Source organism: Camarhynchus parvulus, chromosome 8 (assembly GCF_901933205.1).
Source record: "Camarhynchus parvulus chromosome 8, STF_HiC, whole genome shotgun sequence".
NCBI lineage: Eukaryota > Metazoa > Chordata > Aves > Passeriformes > Thraupidae > Camarhynchus > Camarhynchus parvulus.
In genome coordinates, this window is record NC_044578.1 from 6,512,014 (window position 1) to 6,534,346 (window position 22,333).

Consider the following 22,333-nt stretch of genomic DNA (forward strand, 5'->3'; position numbering starts at 1 on the left):
AACATGGGAGGCAAAATCAGAGAATGAAGGCTTGGCTCCAGGGGAGTCAAAGGGATGCAGATATTTGTGCTTGTCAGACTTTTTTCATGGCAGCAGTAATTGTTGATGTTTATTTTTCCTCACTTCAGTGGAACAGTGTTTGTTAATAAATCTAATAATAAAACATCCACAACAATTGCCAGATTTGCCAATTTATTTTTTTCTTCAATAAACTGAGTATGAAAAAAAAGGAATTTTGTTTTCTGTTTTGTTTTGTTTTTCCTCTCTGTAAGAACAGAAGACCCGAGGTAAAGTTATGGGACCTGTAAGGAGCATCTCCAAGAGTGACTTTTCCTGGCCAGGAGAGCTCAAATATAGTCTACACAACTTGCATTGTGAGCTGCAACATTTATTGCAAATGCACCAATATAAAAAACAAAACAAAACCCCAACCCTGCTAGAACTGACTCACAGATGGACAAATTTGTTATTGTTTTCATGATCTTTTGCAATGTGTTTGCAGGTTTCCACAGCCTTGTTTAAATTCAAGGCAAGGACCTTTTTGCACCAACTTTGCAGGATTTAATTTGTGAGTTGTACATTTAATTCTCCACAGCAGATGGTGATGTGTGGGTGTACTGCTGTATATTTGCAACAGATTCCTTATCTTACAAAATTAATTGTCTCATGTGCTGATTTAAAATCAGAATTGTATTGTTCGTAAAAAGCTAATTCTTGCATATCATTTTGTTGGGACCTGTGCAATTCCAACCAAATGCAAGGAAGAAAAGTCTAAGTGCTGCTTTAAAACAAATGGATTGTGGCAACTCTAGTCAGTCCTGATGTTCAGACTGAGGAGGTAATGACTGTGTGTGTTTAAAAGTCACTAAATAAAATTCAGCATTTTGGGACTGCCAGGTTGCCTCAGTGTTGCTTGGGAAGGTTTCTGGGGCAGTTCAGCCACACTCAGTGGCACACACAGCGATACCCCAGCACAGCCAAGGCTCCAAACTCAACCCCTTTCCCTTTGGCAGGGATTTTTTCCTTAGCAGGGATTTATTTGTAAATAACTGCTCTTCCAATGGCATTGCTTATGTTAATTTTCAGAGTTTAGGGGCTTTTTGTCTCCTCTAATTTGATAAACTCTTGTGTCATTATGAAACACCCGTGCTCTGGCCATGCAGCATCCCAGGCTCCTGCCTGGTTTTGGAGGAGAAAGAGAACTTGGAGCATTTCAGTGGAAGTCAGGCACTCAGCAGCCCCACAGCACCATGTGCTTGGGCAACCTTGGGTGGCACCAAAAATGTGGCTTTGTCTAGAACAGGGTCACACTGGTGGCCTTGGAAAAGGCGGGAACCCAGGGCCTGAATGGCTGTGGTGTTAAGCAGAGGTTCAGGATGGACAAAAAATGGCCAGAGATGTTGGTTCACCTGCTCCTCCTCCTGAGTGATGGCTACTGGGCCACTGGGATGGCTTATCAGAAATGGAATTTAGGGAACTTGGGTTATTTTCAGTGATGCAGTGGGTGCTGTGAGCCAGGGACTGCAGGGAGAGTCCCCAGTGTAGGGGACCCTGTGCCATGGGGTGGATTGATTGACAGATAAGTAAATCCTGTCCCCTCTGTCCTTCAGACTCCAGAGCAAGGCTGGGCTCACCCTGAGGATGCCCCAGCGGCAGGATGAGGATGTCACACCTGACAAGGTCCTGGGGGTCTCAGCAGTGTGAGGCTGGTGGCCAGGCTGGAGGGCTTGGGTACAAGACACGTGGCTCTGGTGACAAAAACAAACTTCTGGAACTGTTGGCAGAGCAATGCTCCCCTTAGCACATGGGTTTGCTTGCTCTCTAGGACAGGGAATATGAACCTGCTTCAGGTTGTGTTTGCCTGCAAGCAGCAGTACCTGGGTCTCATTTGCTGGCAGCTCCAAACCCCAGCGATGTGAGACAGGAGGTTTAATGTGGAATGAATAGAATAGAGGGTTTAGGATTTTATTTTTTGCTACTGCACAAGAAAAAAATTTGCAGCTCTGTAATATTTAAAATCTCAGTGAAATTTTAGATGAAATATTTTAAAATATGCTGGGCTGGCATTTAAAAATATCAGTGATACCTTAGGAGTGTGGCAAGCAAAACTGTGTCTGAAAAGCAGCTGTTGCGTGTGTGTATCCATCTTCCCAGTTATTTCTACTGTGAGTAGAAAGAGTATTTCAGAAAATTGCTAATCTGGAAGAACCAGTATCATTTCTTGTCTTTAACTGTGGGTGAGTTAAAAGAGGGTGCCTTCGTATGAGCCCTCCTTTTGGGCACTTTTCTTCTTACAGCCCTTTCTAATGCTTAGCTCTGGGAAGATTTACAGGAACAGGCTTTTTAAAACACAGGTTTTGTGTTTATGGGAGGTAGAAACAATTCAAGCTTGGTGACTCTTCAGAGTTTCTGTTCTCCTGATCACCCTGGTGCCATACTGCACGTGATCCCACTGGAATTCCTCAAGCACAGCAGCGGCACCAGTGTTTCTTGGAGAGGCCTCAGAAGTGCCTCTTGCAGCAGCACCACCACTTCCCATAGCACTGAAGGTACCCCCAAAGCACCTGGGATGAAGGCAGTGTGCTGAGCCTGGGGCTGCACTGCAGCAATGCCCAGTGCAGCATCCCACAGGATTTGTGTCTGTGTGTGGCTGGTGCTTTGTGTTTCCCTCCTGCAGCAGCCCCTGTTTGTGCCTGGGTGATGTGTCCCTTGTGAGCTACTGAGGCTCAGCTGGAGTGGCTCCATCCCATCTCCTGGGTTTAGGAAGTCAGGTATTTTTAGAAGAGAGATACTGTATTATTCTGAGATATCAGAGCTTTCATGAAGTTATGCTGGATTTAATCTCCATTCATTTTGCTCTGTATGCACAACAAATTACTCCTGTGCACAGAGCTCAGTCTGCAAGATCTCTGGGGCAGGGAGCAAATCTTTGCTGTCACCACACTGACCTCATCTCTCTCTAGCCATGTCAGTGAGATGTGCAAGGTAACAGCCTTGCCTGGCTTCTGGTGGTGGAGAAAGGCTTCCCTGGAGCAGCCCTGCGTGTGCCTCTCCCCTCAGTGATCCTGAGGCTGATCCAAGTACCCCCAGGCAGCCACCTCTGCCTGATGCAGAGCATCCAGACCCCCCTACCCACCCCTCCCACTGAAAAGGAGCACCAGAGTGCTTGTGTGTTTGGCTGCCACAAGCCCAGGGGCACCAGGAAAGCTGAATGGCCTCAGTATGGATTTAAGGGTGGCTCACTGCTCCCTTGGAGCTGTCAGCCGCTATTTCCCAACACATGTTCCCTCTCAGTGTCTAAGGTAAGCTGAAGTGGAACACAAAGTGAATGCACTTGAAACACCCTTCCCCAGGTGGTTTTCCATTTATGCAGCAGGCTCACTAATTGCAGAAAGAGTGATTACCCTTTCAAGAAGGAAATATAAACCTTGATTACTTTGAATGTGTGTTAGTGAAATGTGGTTCTGATCCCAGCTGGGCAGAAACTGTGGTTCAGTAAAACTTTCTGAAAATGCTCCCATAGGAGCAGCACAGGGAACCTGAGACTGTTTTTATCCTGTTCCCATTTGAGATACCCTCAAAAGGGGGATTGAACTTTGCATCCCAGATCCCTAAAGGCAGCAGAGCCTTTTCTCTTATGTTACTGGTGTGCTTCAGCTCACAGGAGCTTACCAAGCTGTTGAATGGAGAAACAGGTTCCATGTGAGATGTAAAGACAAGGAGCCAACCCTTAAGTGGAAGTGTGGAGATAATCCAAACTGGCCCCAGTGCCAGATGTGTTCTGTCTTAAGAGTATCCAGATCATACAGTGGTTTTGGTCTCACTACTTGCTGAAGAAAGGACTGCAGAAAAATTAGGTGACAACCCTAACAAACGCTATAAAGCGGATAGAACCATAGTAAATAGTGCTGGTTATAAAATATCACTTTCTTAAGTGGAAAGTGAAGGTTTTTTTTTTTAATGGGCTGATGCATGTTGTAAAGTGTATATATATATATGTATATGATCAAAATATGTGTATATACATATATAGGTAGATGGAAGGATGATGTTTTTCAGAGCCAAGTCTTTAAACAGACCAAATTAACCACTTCTGCTTTTTCCTATGGCATGGTGAGGTGGATTTAAGGATGAATTGAGCAAGCTGTAAATTTAAGAACAAACTCATTCTGTGGCTTGAAATTAATTATTATAACCAACATGGTAACTTAATCTCACAAAAACACGAGTTTATTAATAGGTGAAGGAGCTGAAGAACCACACAGTCCATCCAGCCCTCTGATAGAGTTTCCTAATCTCAGTTACGAAATTCAATGCTGCAGTTTTACAAGGTACATATTCTCAATTAGTGAATGTTACAGAACATAAACATGAAGTGAATATTTGTATTAATGAGATTCAAACAAGTCAACTGAAAGAAGTATCAACTCTAGTTATAACACATGGTGAAAAGAATCAAATTTGGAATGTGATCATATATACTGTTGTACATCAGACAATATGTACACTGTTTCATATTGCATGACATTCATAGCATATTCATAGAAAAGTCAAACTAAATGATGGCTTAAAAACTGTTATCACTGAAATTTGCTCACTATGATTTAAAGTGTTGATATTGACTGAGTTAATATTTTCATTGTGTAAAAATACTGTATATAGTAGAAACCCTTCAGCATCTTCCACATTCAAATAAATGAAAGTTACAGTTTGGTATTTGGTGTTCAACATCTTAAATTAAACGGCCGATTCTTTCTGGCCTTCGGAAGGAAAAACAAATCATGAATATGCTCAATCTGGTTTGACTAGAACGTTTCTCTCTTGAAGACCTTGCTTCTGGAATCAGAGACTAAACCTCTACCTCGGCTGAGGTGCGGCTGGGAACACTAAAACATCTGAACACACTTAAAAAGGTGGAAAGTCCATAGCCATTCTACACACTTTCATTTATTGTCTGGACAATTAAAGTACAAATAATTCAAACACAACAAGGTTATGAAAAAAACATTTACAATACTTTCCCTCAGAAATGATCTAAACTAGCAAGGTTAACATGAAGTCATTCATTATAACTAAAGTATACAACTGCCTGGTCCTAAGAAAGATTTTTTAAATTATTATTATTATTCAGATAGTAAAACACATCGTAGAGAAAAGATTCTGACATGCCTTCCCCACTAATGCTTAGCAAATGCATCAAAACTTTCCCAGCAAACTGCGCTCATTCATAGCAGATGATGTATAAAGGTTTCCCTGAACATTGAATGAGTGTTCCTTTAAACTAAAATCTAACATTGTTAAAGTAAAAAACTGATAAAATTATGATGCAGCCTTTGCTTTTAGTTATTTGTCTACTACAAAAGTTTGCCTCTTCAGTGTGAAAAAACAATACTTAGTCTACATGCAGTTAGTGGGTATAGCATGGAAAAAATGCACAAAATAAGCACAAGTTATAAATAACCATAACGTTTTATTACCATTAAGACTAAACTTGTATTGAAAAGATTTTATATAACAAGACAAGAAAAGCAATAGCAAATTTAACTATCAACTAGATTATGCATAGCGAGTAACTGTTTCTAGTACTCAGGGAAGAGCATGACCCTTTTTTGTTTTAAATATATAACCGTACAAAGCACAAACATACTAAAATGATCAGTGCACTGGACATGGGAGAGCACCCCCTCAGTCATTTTGTTCCCTTAGCTCTGTTTTCCCCAATCTGAATTACATTAAAATAAAGACCCAGTTGTTTTCTTTTCTACTGTGCAGTAAGAAAAAATATTCACAACAAACATGACAATATATCAAACAATATTTCTACACAAGTTACCTTGATACCTCTGTCACTTAAGTATCATAAGAAAACATTTTAAGACATATACAAACAAAACTAGCAAAGTGTTACAACTTATAATAAATTAACCAAAAGAAAAAATAACTTTATATATATATATATTTATATTATATATACACATACACACACAACAAAATGACACAATAATATGCTTCTTCCCATAGTTTAAGTAAACAAATAAGTAGACTAGCCAAACTAGCTATATTTGATTTTGGCCATATGCATCACATCGGCAATTAAATAAATAAGTGTTTCAAGCAACATAAACAGTGTTCCAAATGTGCCAACACAGCCCAATTATATTAGCTTGGGCTATAAAGTGAATTTGAAAATTCTTAACAAATTTAAAGCAAATGTATTTTTTTCTAAACACATTACATTTAACTATGATACTAAGATATGTAAATAATTTTGTAGCACCTACTGCTCAAACCAAGGAAGTTTTTGATCAAAAAATTAATTTTTTTAACTTTTGTTCTGCTGATATCCCATACTGATGACTTAAAGAAAAACCGTCTTGCAACTCATCTCCTTGCTTTTGGGTTTTGACTGTGGGTAACTGCGTGCCTGGGAAGAACACTCTCCCGTACTGTATTTAATATTTTTATTACATGCTATGAAAAGATACGAAGATCATCTGTTTGTAGCCCATCCTTCAAAAAACAATCTACTAATCCAGTTTAAAACACACATCTTGATCTCTAAAAAGTTACCAGTGCAGTATGAACATGACAAAGTTGTCAATTTCCCCTAAATTAGCCAGTCAAAATATTTTTTCTCAAATCCAGATTCTCTTGTAAAAATTCTTTATATTTTATAAAAATAGATTTTTCTTGAAACCCATTTTCAGCAAAGAGACCACCTCTTTGGCAACATTGTTAATGTTATTTAAATTGTTATGTCATCAGGTATCCCCCGTTACCCCATTCCCTAACAGAAGACTGTTTAGTTCACATGATACAAAAGAAAAAAGGAAAAATAAAAAAAGTTGCAAAATTATGTTCTTCTTTTTGCAATTTTTATTGTTCCTCTTTAATTTGTGTGGGGGGTTTACCAATCTGATTCAATCAATGTTTTGAAAAAACAGAAAAGAAAACAAAAATCTTTTTTTCTCGCTTTTAATCCCATTAGTTCGTAAAAATTGTTTTTTGTTTTATTATTTTTTCAAATGAGTGAATGGTCATCTTAAAAAGACCCACCTTCAAGGAAGGTAGTAAAACTAGCTGGCCGGGTAAAAATCCCTGCACATTGTTATCTATGTATATTATATTCAACAACGACAGCTATGAAAGAACATTCAATGCATCAAAGGTTTTTTTTTTTCTAAGCATTATAAAATCCTTTCCTGTTCCTCACAGGATATCCAATGTTTTAATACTTAGGCAACACTGGCTTATAAAGTCCATGGTTGAATATAAGCCTTGAAGAGTTTTTTTTTTTTGTTTTGTTTTGTTCGTATATATATTTATATATATATATTTTTAGTAAGTAAGGATATGAAATTCAGGATTTGTGGGTTTTATTGGTTTTAAAGGAAACTTGCAATACTCTGTCTCCTAAACGGTATCCATTAAGGCTGGCAATGGCCATGGCAGCTTCGTCGTAGTTGGTCATGGTGACAAAGCCAAATCCCTTGCACTTGTTGGTGTTGAAATCACGGATCACCTTGACATTATTGACCGCTCCAAAGGGACCAAACAACTGCCACAGCACGCTCTCATCCGAGTCGGGAGACAAGTTGTAGACGAAGATGCACCATCCAGTCCCGGTGTGACCAGGGATATTCATTCCCACAAGGCTCGTCATACCATCAATTGTGATCGGAGAAAACCTACCGAGCAAAAAGAGGGGTCTATTCTAAATATATCTCTTGGCACGAGCTATAGGGCTCCAAGATTTTAAAGTAAATAAGCCAAAGGTACTGAAGGTTCTGGATCCTGTCCCTGGAAGATGACCACAGAGCCACCCTTGCTCTCTAACTCCTGCTGAAGCAGAGGGGAGCTGTGCTAAATAATAAAATCGCCAAATCTGGGCATAAATGCATCTCCCTCCGAGGATAAGCCCTGCTTAGATGTGTACGAAGACCTCAGAAAAGAAATGCTTGAGGACAATCTGAGTCAGAGAGGGCCTGCACACACTGTGATAAACAACAGCTCGTGTAAAAAGGCCTGCAGAAATTTGCCACTTATTTCCAGCACTGATATAAGTTTCAGGACAACAGAGATCTAATGCTTCATCTCCTACTAGTCTGCAGCGAAAAAACCCAAGCAAACTTCAAGACCTATTTTAAAGATTAATAAGAAATGCCTTTGTCAGGATTCAGCTGTAATGGTAGCTTCTTCAGCTAAAAATACTATTAGAGAGATGTCTCCAAGTGATAGATTTTATTTCTCCTCCTAACATAGTCCTTAATTGACATACACTGGGGAAAAAATCCAGGTAATAAAGAGTCCTAAAGCCAGCCACATATGAGAGAAGGTTTATGCAGCAATTTTAGAATAACTAGAACATAAATACAGTTAATGAGCACATCACTGATACCTTCATACTGTGAGGCTTCATTCCCATGACAGGCTTTAGGTCCTTCAAAAAGTCAGTGCAGGGACTAACTCTCAGAATTCAAGAGAGCATCCTACTGCTTCTCCCTTGCTGTCCTTTGGGACTTTACCTCAAATATCCGAAGAGAGCAGATAAAGCCAGGTGTTTAGGAACACAGATCCATCACGGGATAACAAAGGCTAGGCAGGATCTATGGAGATCATCTGATCAGCCTCCTGCTCCAAGCAAGGCAAACTTCCCAAATGAGACCTGCTGCTCATGGCCCTGCAGAGGGATGCTTAGGAAATCTCCAAGGACAGGAATGCCGCTCCTGCAGCCCCTGCTGCAGGGCTCCATCCTCACTGCGAATGAGCTTCCCTTATCCTCATGTGAATTTCCCCTGCCGCAGCCTGTCACTGCTGATTCTTGTCCGCCTGCATCTGACCTCTGCAAAAAACTTGGCTTCACCTTCTTTCTAAAGCCCCTTGTAGGCAGCTGAAGGCAGCAGTCAGGGGCTAAACTCTACATTTGCCTTTCCTGAATTTCAGCGTGTTCCTGCAGCTTTCCAAGGTCTCCCCAGTGGCAGCCATGGCCAGCAGCAGTGACAGCCCCTGCTCCTCACCAATTTAGTGCCACCCGCTAATGTGAGGAGGGCGCAGCGCAGCCCATGACTCAGGTTATTAATGAAGATGTTAAGCAGTATCAGCCCTCAGGATCAACATAATTTTCCTTTCATCAGTGTGGAAAAAAAAATTGACATGCTTTCTGAAGCTACACTTTGGGATATGTTTTAAAATAACAACTGCACAGAGGAAACGTCTTAGAAATCCAGTTTCACGTGTACCTTCAATATGATGAGTTTCAATACCAGAATGGAATAATAATTCCTCAGGATTTTCTTAGCGATGATTGAGGGAGCAGAGGGAGATACTCTGTTGCTGAGCGAGTTCTTGTGCTCTCCAAAACTTTTTACACTTGTAATAATTTCCACATTCCGCAATCTGCACAATATTATGCAGTGTATATTAAATAACCATAAAGGAAACTACACACTTGATGGTTGCTCACTGTTCTGTTGACGCCTGACGGCACTTTTTATGTATATTCAGGGAAAAAGAAGACACTTGGAATATACATCTTAAGCTGAATATCATCACTGGGGTGTAGCTGTGCTGTAAATGAGCAGTTCACAAATGCTCACAGCATCAGATCCTCAGGAAGGTTTGCAGACAGTTTATTAAAAATCCATGGCAATTTTCCAACTCAACTTCACTTTTGCAAATCCTCATCTCAACACATTTTAGTTTCTCTCTCGCACAGTGAAACCAGTGACATTATCAGAACAGTTCAGCACAGAAAGGCTGGACAAGGCCAATTTCTACTGCTCTTTCCACTGCAGGTGGAAATAAGGATTGGAAATAAGGCACAGCCAGGGCTTGTACAAGCCAACAGCTTCAGCTCATTTTGAAATCTGGAAGATGGGACTTCAAGCCCATCGCTGGCCAGTCCTGACTGTGCCAGTAACATACATAAGCCAGCAAACACTGCCTTTCTGGAATGTTTAAATTTAATGTGAAATACAACACTGAGGGACACACCATGCTCTAAGTAAGGATGAAATAAAATCCATACAATGCAAAGCCGTGTGTGTCACAACGCATTATAAGGCTTTGCATTTTAAAGAAATGCTGCCCTGATGCAAAGGGTTAAAGTTTCCTACAGTTCACTGGAGAGCAGCTTTTCCCTGGAAACCTTTAGGAGCTATGCAGCTTTCAACTATTTATGTGCCACGAGCACAGCAGCTGCTGTAAATCCAACAAAACACGCACGAAACTGGTGCAAGTGTATTGACACAAATACAAGATCACCTATCACATAAGGAGCTTTGCTTCCAGCAAGTGATCTGAAATTAGCCTCAATAAAACCTTTTTTCCACATCAGCATGTCTCATTTTCCATCAGTACCACACAGTTAGCACAGGGAGAGCCAATCTCCTGTTTCTGAAGCAGCTTCAGAAACTATCAGTGTGGTATTTTTTGTCACCCTGCACCTATAAATTCAGGTTTTGCTAGTGCAGGTACAATTGCCAAGGTTTGCTGAGAGGAGATAAGAACTAATTTAAGAAGCCTGCAAAATGACTTTGAACACTGCTGTGTTTTTAGAGTAACACTGCAGACAATGTTGAGAAAGCAGATGCATAACCTATAAAGGCAGGTAATTGCTCTTTTCCTCTGCTCAGGCTGAGCCTACCACACGCCAGCCCAATTCCAGCAAAGGAGCAGCCGCAGCAAAAACCCAGGGAAACCCCCAGAACAAACCCATCCTTCTGACACTGACCTGCACCTGGACAGACACTCAGCTGGGGAGTGTTTCCATGTTTCTGACAAGATATCAAGGAACAAATAAGTGGGAGAGCACAGGAGAAGAGCTGTGTCGTAAACTCAAGGCAGGGGGTTCTGACTCACCACTAAGGATATCCCAACACAACCAACGTGCCCAGGAACACCAGCACTGCTGCTGCTGCTGGGGAGAAGCTCTGGTCTGACTTTCCTCTAGGGAGTACTCAAGAGTTCAGAGCTGTACTGGAGTTACTGAGGGGTTAAACCCCACCTTACTGTCTGATACTAGCTACTGTAAAGATATACTTACCATACCTTTTTAGAGGATGAGCTTCAAACAAAAGCTCAAGTAATTTTCAAGTGTGGTGAGTAGACCATTTCAGAAGATTAAGGAGTACCTTCTCATCTTAATCTGGACATCTTAGGGCAACATCAGGAATAAGACTACACCTTTGTTTTGCTGCAAGGATCGCTTATGCTGATGTTGCCATTAAAAGAAACACTAATAACACATCTCATTTTAGCTACCAAACATACTCATGGAACAGCAGAAATGTTGACAGATCAGCTGAGCTTTCACACATGCGTGCACATACAAACACACAGCTATTTTAAACAAACAGAAAAATAAATTTCAAGGACTGAGAAAAAAATTCAAAGTATTAAACCTGTAACAAAAGAAACTTTGGGCTGATTGAGGTGCACACAGCTGTATTTTCAAGTCAAACTTATGATGTCAGATGAGGGAAAAAGATGGTCTTAACTGTGAGAGACCACAGCAGCCTAATTCTGATTTTTGACTTAAATTTTCCATTACCAGATCAGAGATTTATTAAAATCTCAAGTTTATAGTTTTGATTCTGGAAAAAGCACCACTTAGCAGAGCAATTGCAATTTCAATGCTTGTAGCTGTGGCACCTAAACCATTTGAGAAGCCCACCTGTAAATAAAAAAAGGTTGAAAAACCCCACAGAACTTGTGCGTGAGGCCTTTAAAGTAACAAAACCAACTGAAGTCCAAACTTAAAAAGAATTTGACATGCTGGTAGAAGAAAAGAAGGGATAAAAAAAATAAAGTTAGTGAATTAAAAAAAAATAAATTGTAGCACCAATCTGTGCCAACACGGACATCTGGCAATCTGTGGAATTCTAATTACCTCTTTACGCCATAGGCCATATTAAGCAAATTGTCCAGCCTGAAAAGAGAAGGAGGGTCTTTGGGTTAATGTCTCACAGATGGCAAGATCGCTCAATGGAACTATTATTAATAGTGTTCCATTTTCAAAGAAGAAACGTTCAACAAGTTTCCCACACATCTAAGGAGCCTAACAACTCCCGGCCTGCTTTGTTAAGTCTGAGGTTGTGCTTAAATTTCCACCAGAGCATTTAAAAGCCTTTTTTAAACTTGTCCACGGTCTAGAGAAAAGCTTAACCTCCAGAGCTTGATTTTAAAAAATGCACTTAGAATTTGACTTTTTTTAATAATTCAACTTTTTTTTTGGTAATTCAACTGCTAACCTTATATTTACAGTTAACTAAAAAATAAAATATTAAGTCCAAAACTGCTGGAACTGGAAAACTTCTTGATAATCTGCTTTAGTATAATACATTCTCCCCATTTTATTATATATATTTAGCATTAATCCTTCATGACGAGCCAATCTAAATTGACCACCAAATTTTGCAGAATATCATCATCTGCTTTCCATGGCAGCACAATAAAGTCCTTCTGTCCATGGAATGATTCAGTGATAACCTCAATGGACACAGCTGCATGCCAAAGACACAAAAACAAGTGTAAATTTAATGTATCCAATGACTGACTTTTTATGATCTTTAATTCATTAGCACTTTTCACCACTGACAAACTAAAATTACTTCTGAATAATTCTCTAAAGCCAGTGTGCAACTCAGTTATGCAAATATGTCGAAGTTTTCTTTCTTGAAGGCAGACTTTTTTATTTGAAAGCTGGGTTGCCTGAGAACTATTAAGTGTGAAAGTAATAGGAACATCACATATTGCTAACTCTGCCTTATGCATCAGATGGAAACAGTATATTCAGAAAGCAAAGCATAAAACATCCCCAAAAGCATCTGAAGACTCACACCAAAGACTAATACAAGGGCTCTTTATACTAAGAGCAGATATCTCAGGCTAATAAATTTAATGATACTCCTGCTGACTGGGACAGACTCAGCTTTTTTCCTGCTACCAATCCACTGTCATTAACATCAAAGTCTAAGCTGCATCAAAACTGTAGTAATATAGCAGAAAATAAAAGCATTACCCAAAAAGAGAGAAAGAACAGGACAGTCACTGCTCATTTGATTACCAGAGTAACTCTATTCTGTCCTCCCTTTTTCTATGAGCCTTCATGAGATCTGATTGTACAGTACTTCAGCTGTTTTAGTAAATACAACATGACTACTGCTGTCAGCAGATTTTCCTTCTCATTCTCCAGGAAAGAATATTTAATTTTACAAACAAAATCGGGTCAGCCTACGCAACTAAAGCATATTTTCCTGCACAGCACCTGCCCCACATTGTTGTCGCTGGTGGAACCTCAGTTCTTTTCCAGGTAATTACCTGAATCTCTGAGCCTGGTGGTGAAGTGGTCCAGGGTAGCGTCTGTTGGGAGACTGATACAGCTGTGAAAGGAGTGCCTGGCTTGTTTTCTGGCTGGGGTTATTGGCAAACTTCACAGTAATTGGTTCTGTAGCACCACTAGGCTTCTGGCCATTTAGTCCCTTTATGGCTTCTTCTGCCTCTATTCTCTTATCAAAACGGATAAATCCCACACCTCGAGAAACCCCTGGGAAGTAAAAACATGTGAAGAGATGAATATTCGTAGGAACAGCCTCATTTATGCAACGAACAAACTGAACGCTGGGTTCGACTTCACACAATAGGTGGTTTGCAAATTAAGAAAAGTCCTGTAAAGAAAAAGCCTCTTCCCAATCCCAATGATTTTAAGTAAACAATATTCTGTATTTTGATAGCCCCTCATTAAAGAGGAAGCAGTTATACCTCTAGTTACATTTATAAGGAAACAGGCACTGCATTTTACACAAGAAGTCAAAAAACCCCAGCTGCAGACATTTGCAATTTTGCCACTTCCAAAAAAACCATGCACTTATCAAGAAAAGTTTTCTTTTAACCTGTGACTTGATCAACCAGAATCCGTGAGGTGATGATGCGCCCATATTGTGAGAATAACTGCTCTAATTCTTTCTGGGTCATGGTTTTGGGAAGGCCGCTGACATACAAGTTCGCATCCCGGATGGAGGCTGAACTTGGACGGGCATACGACACCTAAGGAGAGAAAAGGAGAGGAGTGTTAGTGAGCTACAGCCACCCTGGGCATTTTGGACAGATCATGTTCTGCTCTTTCATAAGACACAACCCTGCAGTTCAGACAGGACCTGTTCTGCCAAACCAGCAGAGCCAGGAAAAGCTGGAGGAACAAAGGAAGAGCTGCAGAGACCTTAAAACAGACACAAGGGTTCTGAAGTGCAGTGATAAAACCCCATTGTTCAGAGGTGGATTAATGTGCACCTTCCCACGCACGGCTCTGCGAATTTGCCCCCACGGCTGTGGGTGTGTGGATGATTTGCCGTAGCCAGCCCCGCACGCTGAAGTTCCCGCATGTTTTTCTTTTCCCCCTCCAAGTGTCTGAAACAGATCAGGTTATTTGCAGAGCGATCTTTTGTGCTCTCTCTCTTTGTGTTTGCATCCTGAGCTGGCAAGATCTGTTCTGGATGAACAGTAAAGTACTGGTGAAATTAGACTAAATGAACATCTGCTCAGGGAGCTGTAGACTGACACTCATTGTCGGATCTGCAATTTATCACGAGAAGTTCCCTTGCATTATAAAGCCCAGAATCAGACCATAAAATATTATGACCAAGCAAACAAGAAAATCTAGCTGTGGCTCTGCATGTGTGCTGTTGGAAAATTACTAATTCAAGCCTCTTAACTGCTCTTCTACCTATGAATCAGATTTATAATTATAATAGGTACATAAAAAGCCTTCTGCACTTTTAAAATAATATATACATTTAGAATAAACACATTTAACATAATAAAAACACTTCCTGGATAAAGCCTAATGGCAAATATTCAGCATAGATCATGAATTACTTTGCAGCACATCTGAAAAAGCATTGGAAACCAAGCTGAATATTCTGTACTTCATTTTGATTTATTTCAATATAAACAGATCAGTACTCTCCTGCATTATGTCTTAAAATGTGTCTAGGAAGGAAGTGGGGGGGTTCCCATCACAAATACAATACATTCAGCAATTGTATTCCCTTTTTCCCGAGCCTCAGCCTGAACACAGATGATGTCAAATGCATGTCTATGTGTTTTATGTGTCAAAGAGTTGTCTTTATGCGCTCCACACCTAAAAATAGATGTTGACTCAACACAGAAAATTATGTTAATGACTAATATTTGCTTCCACAATCTTCTCTGCATAATAGTAGACAAACTCTAAAGATGCTGGATTTTAAGGTTTTTGGCAATTTCTTTATAACTTACACGTTTGTCCATAACCTTTTAAATCTAACATTTACGGAGAAGGCTGGGGAGAGGAGGTGGAAAATTCAGGGAAAGAAATATGAAATAGAGGTTAGATAAAACATTTGCATCAATGGAGGCAAGCTCAGGCACACAGCACAAAGCAGACATGAGAAGAGGAGAAACCTTCAGGTGCTGAAAGGACAAAGGATATTGGGGTAGGAAATATTTTGTGTCACAGCCCACAACTCCTGATTGGGTGCAGCATTTCCATCACTTCCCTGCTGGTCCTGAACGCCCCTCTGATGGACCCAGGACCAGAACACACACGGATAGCACCACTCCGCTTTTATGTAACAAGGCTCAATCCAGACCCTGGGGACACCAGGGGTAATCACATGATGCTTTCACCTACAGCTTGGTTTGGTGTTGGGGCACGTGGAAAAGCAGACTCTCCCTCCCCACTCTAAAAAAGCCTCACCTTGAGAGGGCACTGTAAGAGTTCAGGCATCTACAGTTTAACCTACTTTAGAAATAACAGCTTAAAAAATATTTAAGAGCCTCTCTGGAGTGAGGGTAGGGATCTTACCTATTCCTCAAAACTGAGAACAGCAAAATGAATAAAGTTCCTGGGCAAACAGCCAGGGGTTTCCTTTGGGTTTCTCACTCTGGCACATTCATTAACCAAATGCCACGTTACAGGGAAGATGAAAAGTATTGGGATATGCAAAAAACACTACTTCCCAGAGCAATGAGTGCCTGACATTTTATATATATATACACTTCTACTTACAGAAGGCTCTCTGCTCTCGTGGGCCTTGCAGGCAGGCAGAGGAAGGAGAGGCTGCTCACACTCCCAACCCTCCACTCACAGCACATGTGAACACCTATTGCTGCTCAGGTCTAGTTTTTATTTCCTCCTGCAATCAAACATTCAGGCTGCAGGGGAGCCTGAGCCAAAGAAAGAAGCTGCCAAAAGCAACTCAGCCGTCTTTAATATCAAGGAGAAAAGGTTGCGGAGCTGAATGGACTCAAGGCTAGTAATGTCAATTATTTATCTGCTTTTGAATCTTTTTCATCTTCCCTCTGAGGTCAGCCAATGACAAATCGATCGGTTAGAGTGTGCCATCCTGCTTTCAAGCTATTATTCAGTTAGTGCTGAGGACGGGATGTCTTCCCGTGTGTGAGCTATCAAAGGAAAAATCGCCCACCCTGACCCTCCATCACACCAGAAGCTCCTTATGCTGTGTGAGTTAAAATGGGAGCAAAAACCAGCTCCCATTTTATCCCTGCAAACTGCAAAGCGCTGCGTGAGGACGCTGCATTAATTCTTTATATTCACACTCAAAAATGATTTTTTTTCCCCTTCCTTTGCTCACGGCAGTGTTAGCACCCCGTAATGAAACAGAGCGTTGAAAAAGAAAAGAGTATGAATTCCTTGTGGTGGCTAGGATTCCAAATAATGAGCTAGAGAACACCAAGCTACTGTTTGACCCAGGCATTTCTCAGCATTAAAATGTTTTCCTGCTCGTACAACGGTTGAAGGTCGAACCATGGTGTTGGATTTCACTGCAGAAGATCATTTAGGAGTTCTGCGGTCAAATTTGCAAGGAAGATAATAAAATATTGTACAATTCATTTAATGGCTTGCTGGCCTCAGATGTTAGTTTCTATAAATACATATATAATAACTATTAAAAACATTTAATAGGACATTTCTCATCTGACATTGAGCATTAGCCTGTGTAAGGGCTTCTCTTCATAATAAACAGTGATCTCCAGAGGCTGCACCACTGTTTCCCAACACCACTGCAGCATCAGAAGGTCCAGCATTTCATATCTTCCATGGCAAAGCACATTTTTCTTCAGGTGCACAGAAAATATCTCCAAGTAATTATTTTCCCTATTGATTTCCTACCTGCTTTCCCATATAGAAAACTTTTTGAAGAATTACTAACCTCGAGACTCTTCAGAACATAAATCGAAGTGGTCTGGCCTTCCCAAGCCAGAGCCCACAGCAAAGGCACCCAGAGGCATGAACGCATCCCATTTGTCTTCTGGAACAAGCACAGCAGCCATTTGAACACTGCCACTTAACCACTTTGCTGCTGCTCCCTATAAGAGAAGCCTTCAACTCCTGTGCTAATCCTGGACTTCTCAAACATCCAAGTCCATTTCTAGAAGCCTCCTTGTAAAATTTAACTCTGGTCTGCTCTGAAGAGGAACTCCATCATCCTTTCCTGGAATGATTTGCTCTGCCAGCACAGCCACCCTGCCCTGGACACACCTGAGCAGCAACCAAGCAGTTAATTCTGCAGATGCCAACCTTCTCCAAGATGTGTCTTGCTCTGCATCTACCATTCCTCACCTGGAGAATGGGAAGGCATGCAGGAGCCTTGAATCAGGGTGCAGGACAGGCACCCAAGGACCACCAAGTCACCCACCCACGCACCTGCAGTCTCCAGGACACCTCTCCAGCCACAAGCAGCTAAGGGGCAGTCAGTGTTAAGTGACTCCCTGGGCAGCTTTCAGAAAGTTTGTGTAACATTCAAAAATACCAGACTCCTTGGTGACCTCAATAGAGAGACTTTGCTTTGTCCCTTTGTGACTCCTCAAGACACAGAATTTCTTGTGTGATTTTTGGGGTGAGTCACTTGGCTTTTTTCTGCCTGAAGTCCAGTTTAAAATGGGGACAACCCTCCCCTCACTTGCTGCCCCTTATCCCACTAGTACAAACTGGAAGAGCTTTAACAAAACCACTCAAAAGCCTCATACACATAAATAAAGCACAGTCTCACTTGTTTAATGCACATCCAGAACTAGAAGTAAAATCACCTTAGCACCAGTGAATGGGCTATGGCAGAAAGAGACATTTCCTCACAACTACTTCCAGACCCTCAACTGTGTCCTAATTTTGTGCAAAACCAGATTTGAGACACCCTCCTGTGAAAGCTCTGTGCTTTGTCAGAACAAGCAAACACAAAAGTCCTCTGTCCAGAGGCTGAAGACCAGGATCTGGAATACTTTCACATCTGATGCTTGCACTGCTCTGTCCTTTCTCTTCACTAAGCCCTTGGCTGGAGGATGGCGGGGAGTGACGATGCACTTTACTGTCCAGCGATTCAATGCCATTTTACAGAGATTAATTATAATTGCAGGTACAATGGTCTATCCCATCATTTCAGGGAAGACATCCATAGATAATAACCTAGGAACACTCTTGGCTGTATCAAGAGCAAGGCTAAGAAAAATAATTGCTCTGGCTCTGTGGAGTGAAAAGGACTCACTGGCAAAACTGAGGCAGTAAAAAGAAAAATCCCGATTAAGTGAAGATGCATGAAATTAAGAGGCAGAGACTCTCTGGTGCCGGCTGAAAGCAGCAGAACCTTTAAATGCAGCACTGAAAGCTCCTCTGAGCACCAGTATCACTGCAGGCACAAAGAGTGGAGGAGTGTTTGTTAACAAGCACTACGAAGTCCAAAGGGTTACACTGACAGAGGCTCCTAAAGAACAAAAGAGGAGTCAGTTTAGTTGAGGCTTTCCAGGTCTGCAGCATCTTTCAAGTTTCTGGTCCAAGACTTTGTCTTGGGGAGCAGCAACCCCAGCAAACGACCCCTCTTTGACTAACTGTCAGCTACCATAAAAGAGAACAAGCAGTTAATTTTAGATGGAGCTATATAACAGCTACATCCCAAATCTGCAGTTTGTGCCTGTAATGTGAATTTTCAGGAAAGGGGAAAAAAAGGGGGTCCAATGCACACAAGACACTCAAAACCACAAACCCCTCCTTGCTGCTGTCCAACATACTCAGCTACTCCCAGCACCCCAACCTTCCATCTCTTCCTCCTTGCAGAGCATCCAAACTCCTTCTGTGTCTTGCCCTGATCTCTCTGTACACACTCTCCTTACCACCCAGCCTTGCACGACATCCCATTTCTTCAGAGGGATAGGAGGCTGCAGGCAGTGCCCAGCAGGCTCAGTGGCCCTGGGGAGGCTGTGGAAGAACATGGCTGGAAAACGGGGTTTTGGCTGAGCATTGCACCAAGGGCACCCAACACCAAAGCTCTGCCACCATCACTGTCAGCAACCCAGAGCTTTCTGGCTGCCACCCAAATTGTGTTGAGCTCCCCCGACACCTCCCCAGGAGTCTAGGATGGGGTGCAGGAGATGCAGTCTCTTCCCCAGCACTCCCTGCTGCAATTCCTCCTCCTCTGCACAGCACGGCTGGAAGGCAATCTTTTTGACAAATGACTTTGTAGGACAGAGAAGTCTGAGGCTGCTGTTATTTGGTTACCCTACAGTGACAGGATGGTTTGTAGTTTTGTGGACAATTACAAGAATTAACATGGACAGATTTAGAGCCTGAGTTTTGTGGAAATAGCTGGCATTTTGAAAAATGCCAAAGAAACCAAGATAAATAGGAAGATCTTTCAGCAGTAATGTTACTACTTTATTTTCAGAAAAAGCAGCATTACTTTCTCCCACAGCTTTATTTGCTGTATTTTAAACTAAGATCATCCAGACCTATTGATCAAAACAGGAGAATAAAGCAGAAATACAGAATTTCATGCTATTTATTAAATTTAACTGAAAATTAAAATAACTAGGAAAAGCCTCTGAGCACAGAGGAATCATCCATTTGGTATTTTACCATGGGATAGATATGATGGATTTAAAAACTGGAGCTTATCAAGGGCTCAGAGAACCCAGATTCCTTCTCCCCTCTCTGGGGACATCTCCCTTTGCTCCAGCAGTGTCACAGCATGTACCACCTGCTCCTGTGAGGCAAGGAAGAAGCAAACCTATTTCCCAGGCAACAGAGAAAAAGGAAGAGAGGGGTGCACAAGACTGCACTTCAGGGGGTCACTGGCTCTTTTTAGATTTCAAACTTCCTTTCAAAACTGTTCTGCCCTTGTTCCAATGAGGCCAGGTCACCTGAATCCCCAAGTAAATTGTAAAACACTTCCTTCGCATCCTTTCAGACGTTGTCCTTTTTTCAGGGCAAAGCAGCAGTTTAAACAATCTGTACCCCATGCATCACACATCTTATTTTCCTTCTGATATTTGATGCAACTGAATTGCCAGGCAATCTTCAACAGCAGCAGTGACCTTTCATATGCTTTTATGGATGGGCAAATTTAATTTCTAAAAATAGATTCAATTTCTGGAATATATATTTATTTCAACACACACTGTCTCTTCCCTCACTCTAAACTGTTTTGCAGAATTATGTCAAGCTTTAGCTGTAAAAATAAAGTGAAGCTTTTCTCTCTCACAAGAAGATGATGCTGCTATGAAATGGTGTAAATAAAATATGCACTATGATCAGCTGAGGAAGAACAAAATGTGTATAACCTATTACCACCAAACACAACTCCCTCCAATGCTTTTCCCCAACAGATATTCTGTAAATCGTCACCTCTCAACTTTGACTTGAAAGGGCATCATTGACTTAAATAAAACGCACATAAATATTTTAGCTGCTAGAGTGAAAAGGGATTATTTATCATAACAATGACAGAATAAAAAGAACATTTCTTCAGTTATTTTAGTCCACACATCAGAGCTGACTGTGCTTGGCTGTTCTGCTGATCCTGCTATTAAGCCAGTTCCTCCTGTGCATGGTTGTTTTGCAAGGCATCAGGAGAGAGAGAACATTAAGCTGCCACAAAAATGTTACAGGAGTGAAAAGGACAGCATCTCGGGCCACATGCATAAAATACATATATTATTTTTAAACAGGAATTAAGCCTTGTGGGGTCAAAAAATGAGTGTAAATACAACTCCCCAGAGCCACCCTCATGTTCAGTCTAGGTGCAAGGAACAGCAGAGCTCATGACACAGATGGGACAAAGCCAGCAGGACCACAGTGACCTTGGCAAGTAGAAGTAATTTGCCACTGTAAAAGGCTTTCACAGATTACTCATTTCAACTTGCTCTCCATCAAAACAGCTTCCAAAAGGCAGCCAGAGAAATTCCACCTGGAGGACTGCAGCTACTCAGCATACATGGACAGGAGCCAAGGTTCAGCCCATCCATCAATAAGATATTTACAGATTGATTCTGAAGCAAAAAACCCAGCCACATTCATGAAGAAAGCAGACCAAAGTAGTCTTCAGTACTTTTCCAGTTCAATGTTGTTCTACTGAATATTTTTTAGTCTACAAAACTATGTGCTACCGAATTCATTTCTAGATGTTCTCTTGAGAGAGGTTTTTTAATGCACCAATGGTGCATTTTTAGTAACTGTAAAGGGCATCTGTAGCTAAAGTAATTTGGTCTGATAATTAAATATAGTATTTCCACAAGTTTAAATACTTCAGCCTTACAAAGAATGACAGTGAGATGCTGGAAAGCAGCATGTGGGGGAAATGGGCAAGTGAGAAGGTTCAGCAGTGCTGAGTTCTGCTCCTCATCACCTTGAAACCTTTTGGAAACCAGAGATCTCTCTAGCAACACAAATGCCACTGGCAGCACTAAATACACCTGATTTATCCCTCAGTGTGAACACTGGGAAAGCTCCATCCCCACTGCACAGTACTAGGGAAAGCAGACCTAATTTATCAGGATTTCCAGAAGTAAAACATAATTAAAAATATAAAAAAAACCAAGGGGGTAAAGGTAAGGTAATCACATGCGATTCTGCAATGAAAAACTGGGTTGGAAACTACTGATTAGATGTCCCTGGGGCCAAAAATTTGGCTGTTGGGATAGAAGGCTCCCTTGGGTTTGTTTTAGGCAACTGCATAAACCCAACTTTATTTAAAAAAAATCCCAAACCCTATGCTTCCTCCCAGCCATAAAAGAACTTATGCAGCTCCTGTGCATGTATATTACATCAATCTCATTGCTTATTATTAAATTTTAACAGCTTTCAAGAGCCCCCCATGACCTTTTATTCTATGCTAGTTTACAAGCTATTAATAAACATGCAAACCCCAAAACAAACCACTGAATTCCTAAAATTTATACAAAATTTAAAAAAAGGTACCACGAATAAGATTTTACATACAAGTTCCCAGATAACAAAAGTCTTACTACAGATGATAAAAAAGTATAATGGTTTAATTTTGCATGT

General features: G+C 41.1%; 1 protein-coding gene across 6 annotated transcripts in view; it reads right to left on the minus strand.

The window, feature by feature from the left end:
* Positions 1–4,204: 4,204 nt before the first annotated feature.
* The window catches only part of ELAVL4 (ELAV like RNA binding protein 4), a 64,785-nt gene continuing 46,656 nt past the window's right edge, over positions 4,205–22,333 (minus strand). For 5 of the 6 annotated variants that reach the window (XM_030952961.1, XM_030952959.1, XM_030952963.1 and 2 more), the window contains exons 4-7: positions 13,893–14,046; positions 13,321–13,546; positions 11,891–11,929; positions 4,205–7,688 (exon numbers count right to left, since the gene is read on the minus strand). In XM_030952961.1, coding sequence (XP_030808821.1) covers positions 7,361–7,688; positions 11,891–11,929; positions 13,321–13,546; positions 13,893–14,046 — 747 coding nt within the window. In that variant the 3' untranslated portion in view covers positions 4,205–7,360. The remainder of the gene's footprint in view (positions 7,689–11,890; positions 11,930–13,320; positions 13,547–13,892; positions 14,047–22,333) is intronic. The other variant, XM_030952960.1, reaches the window with a different exon arrangement.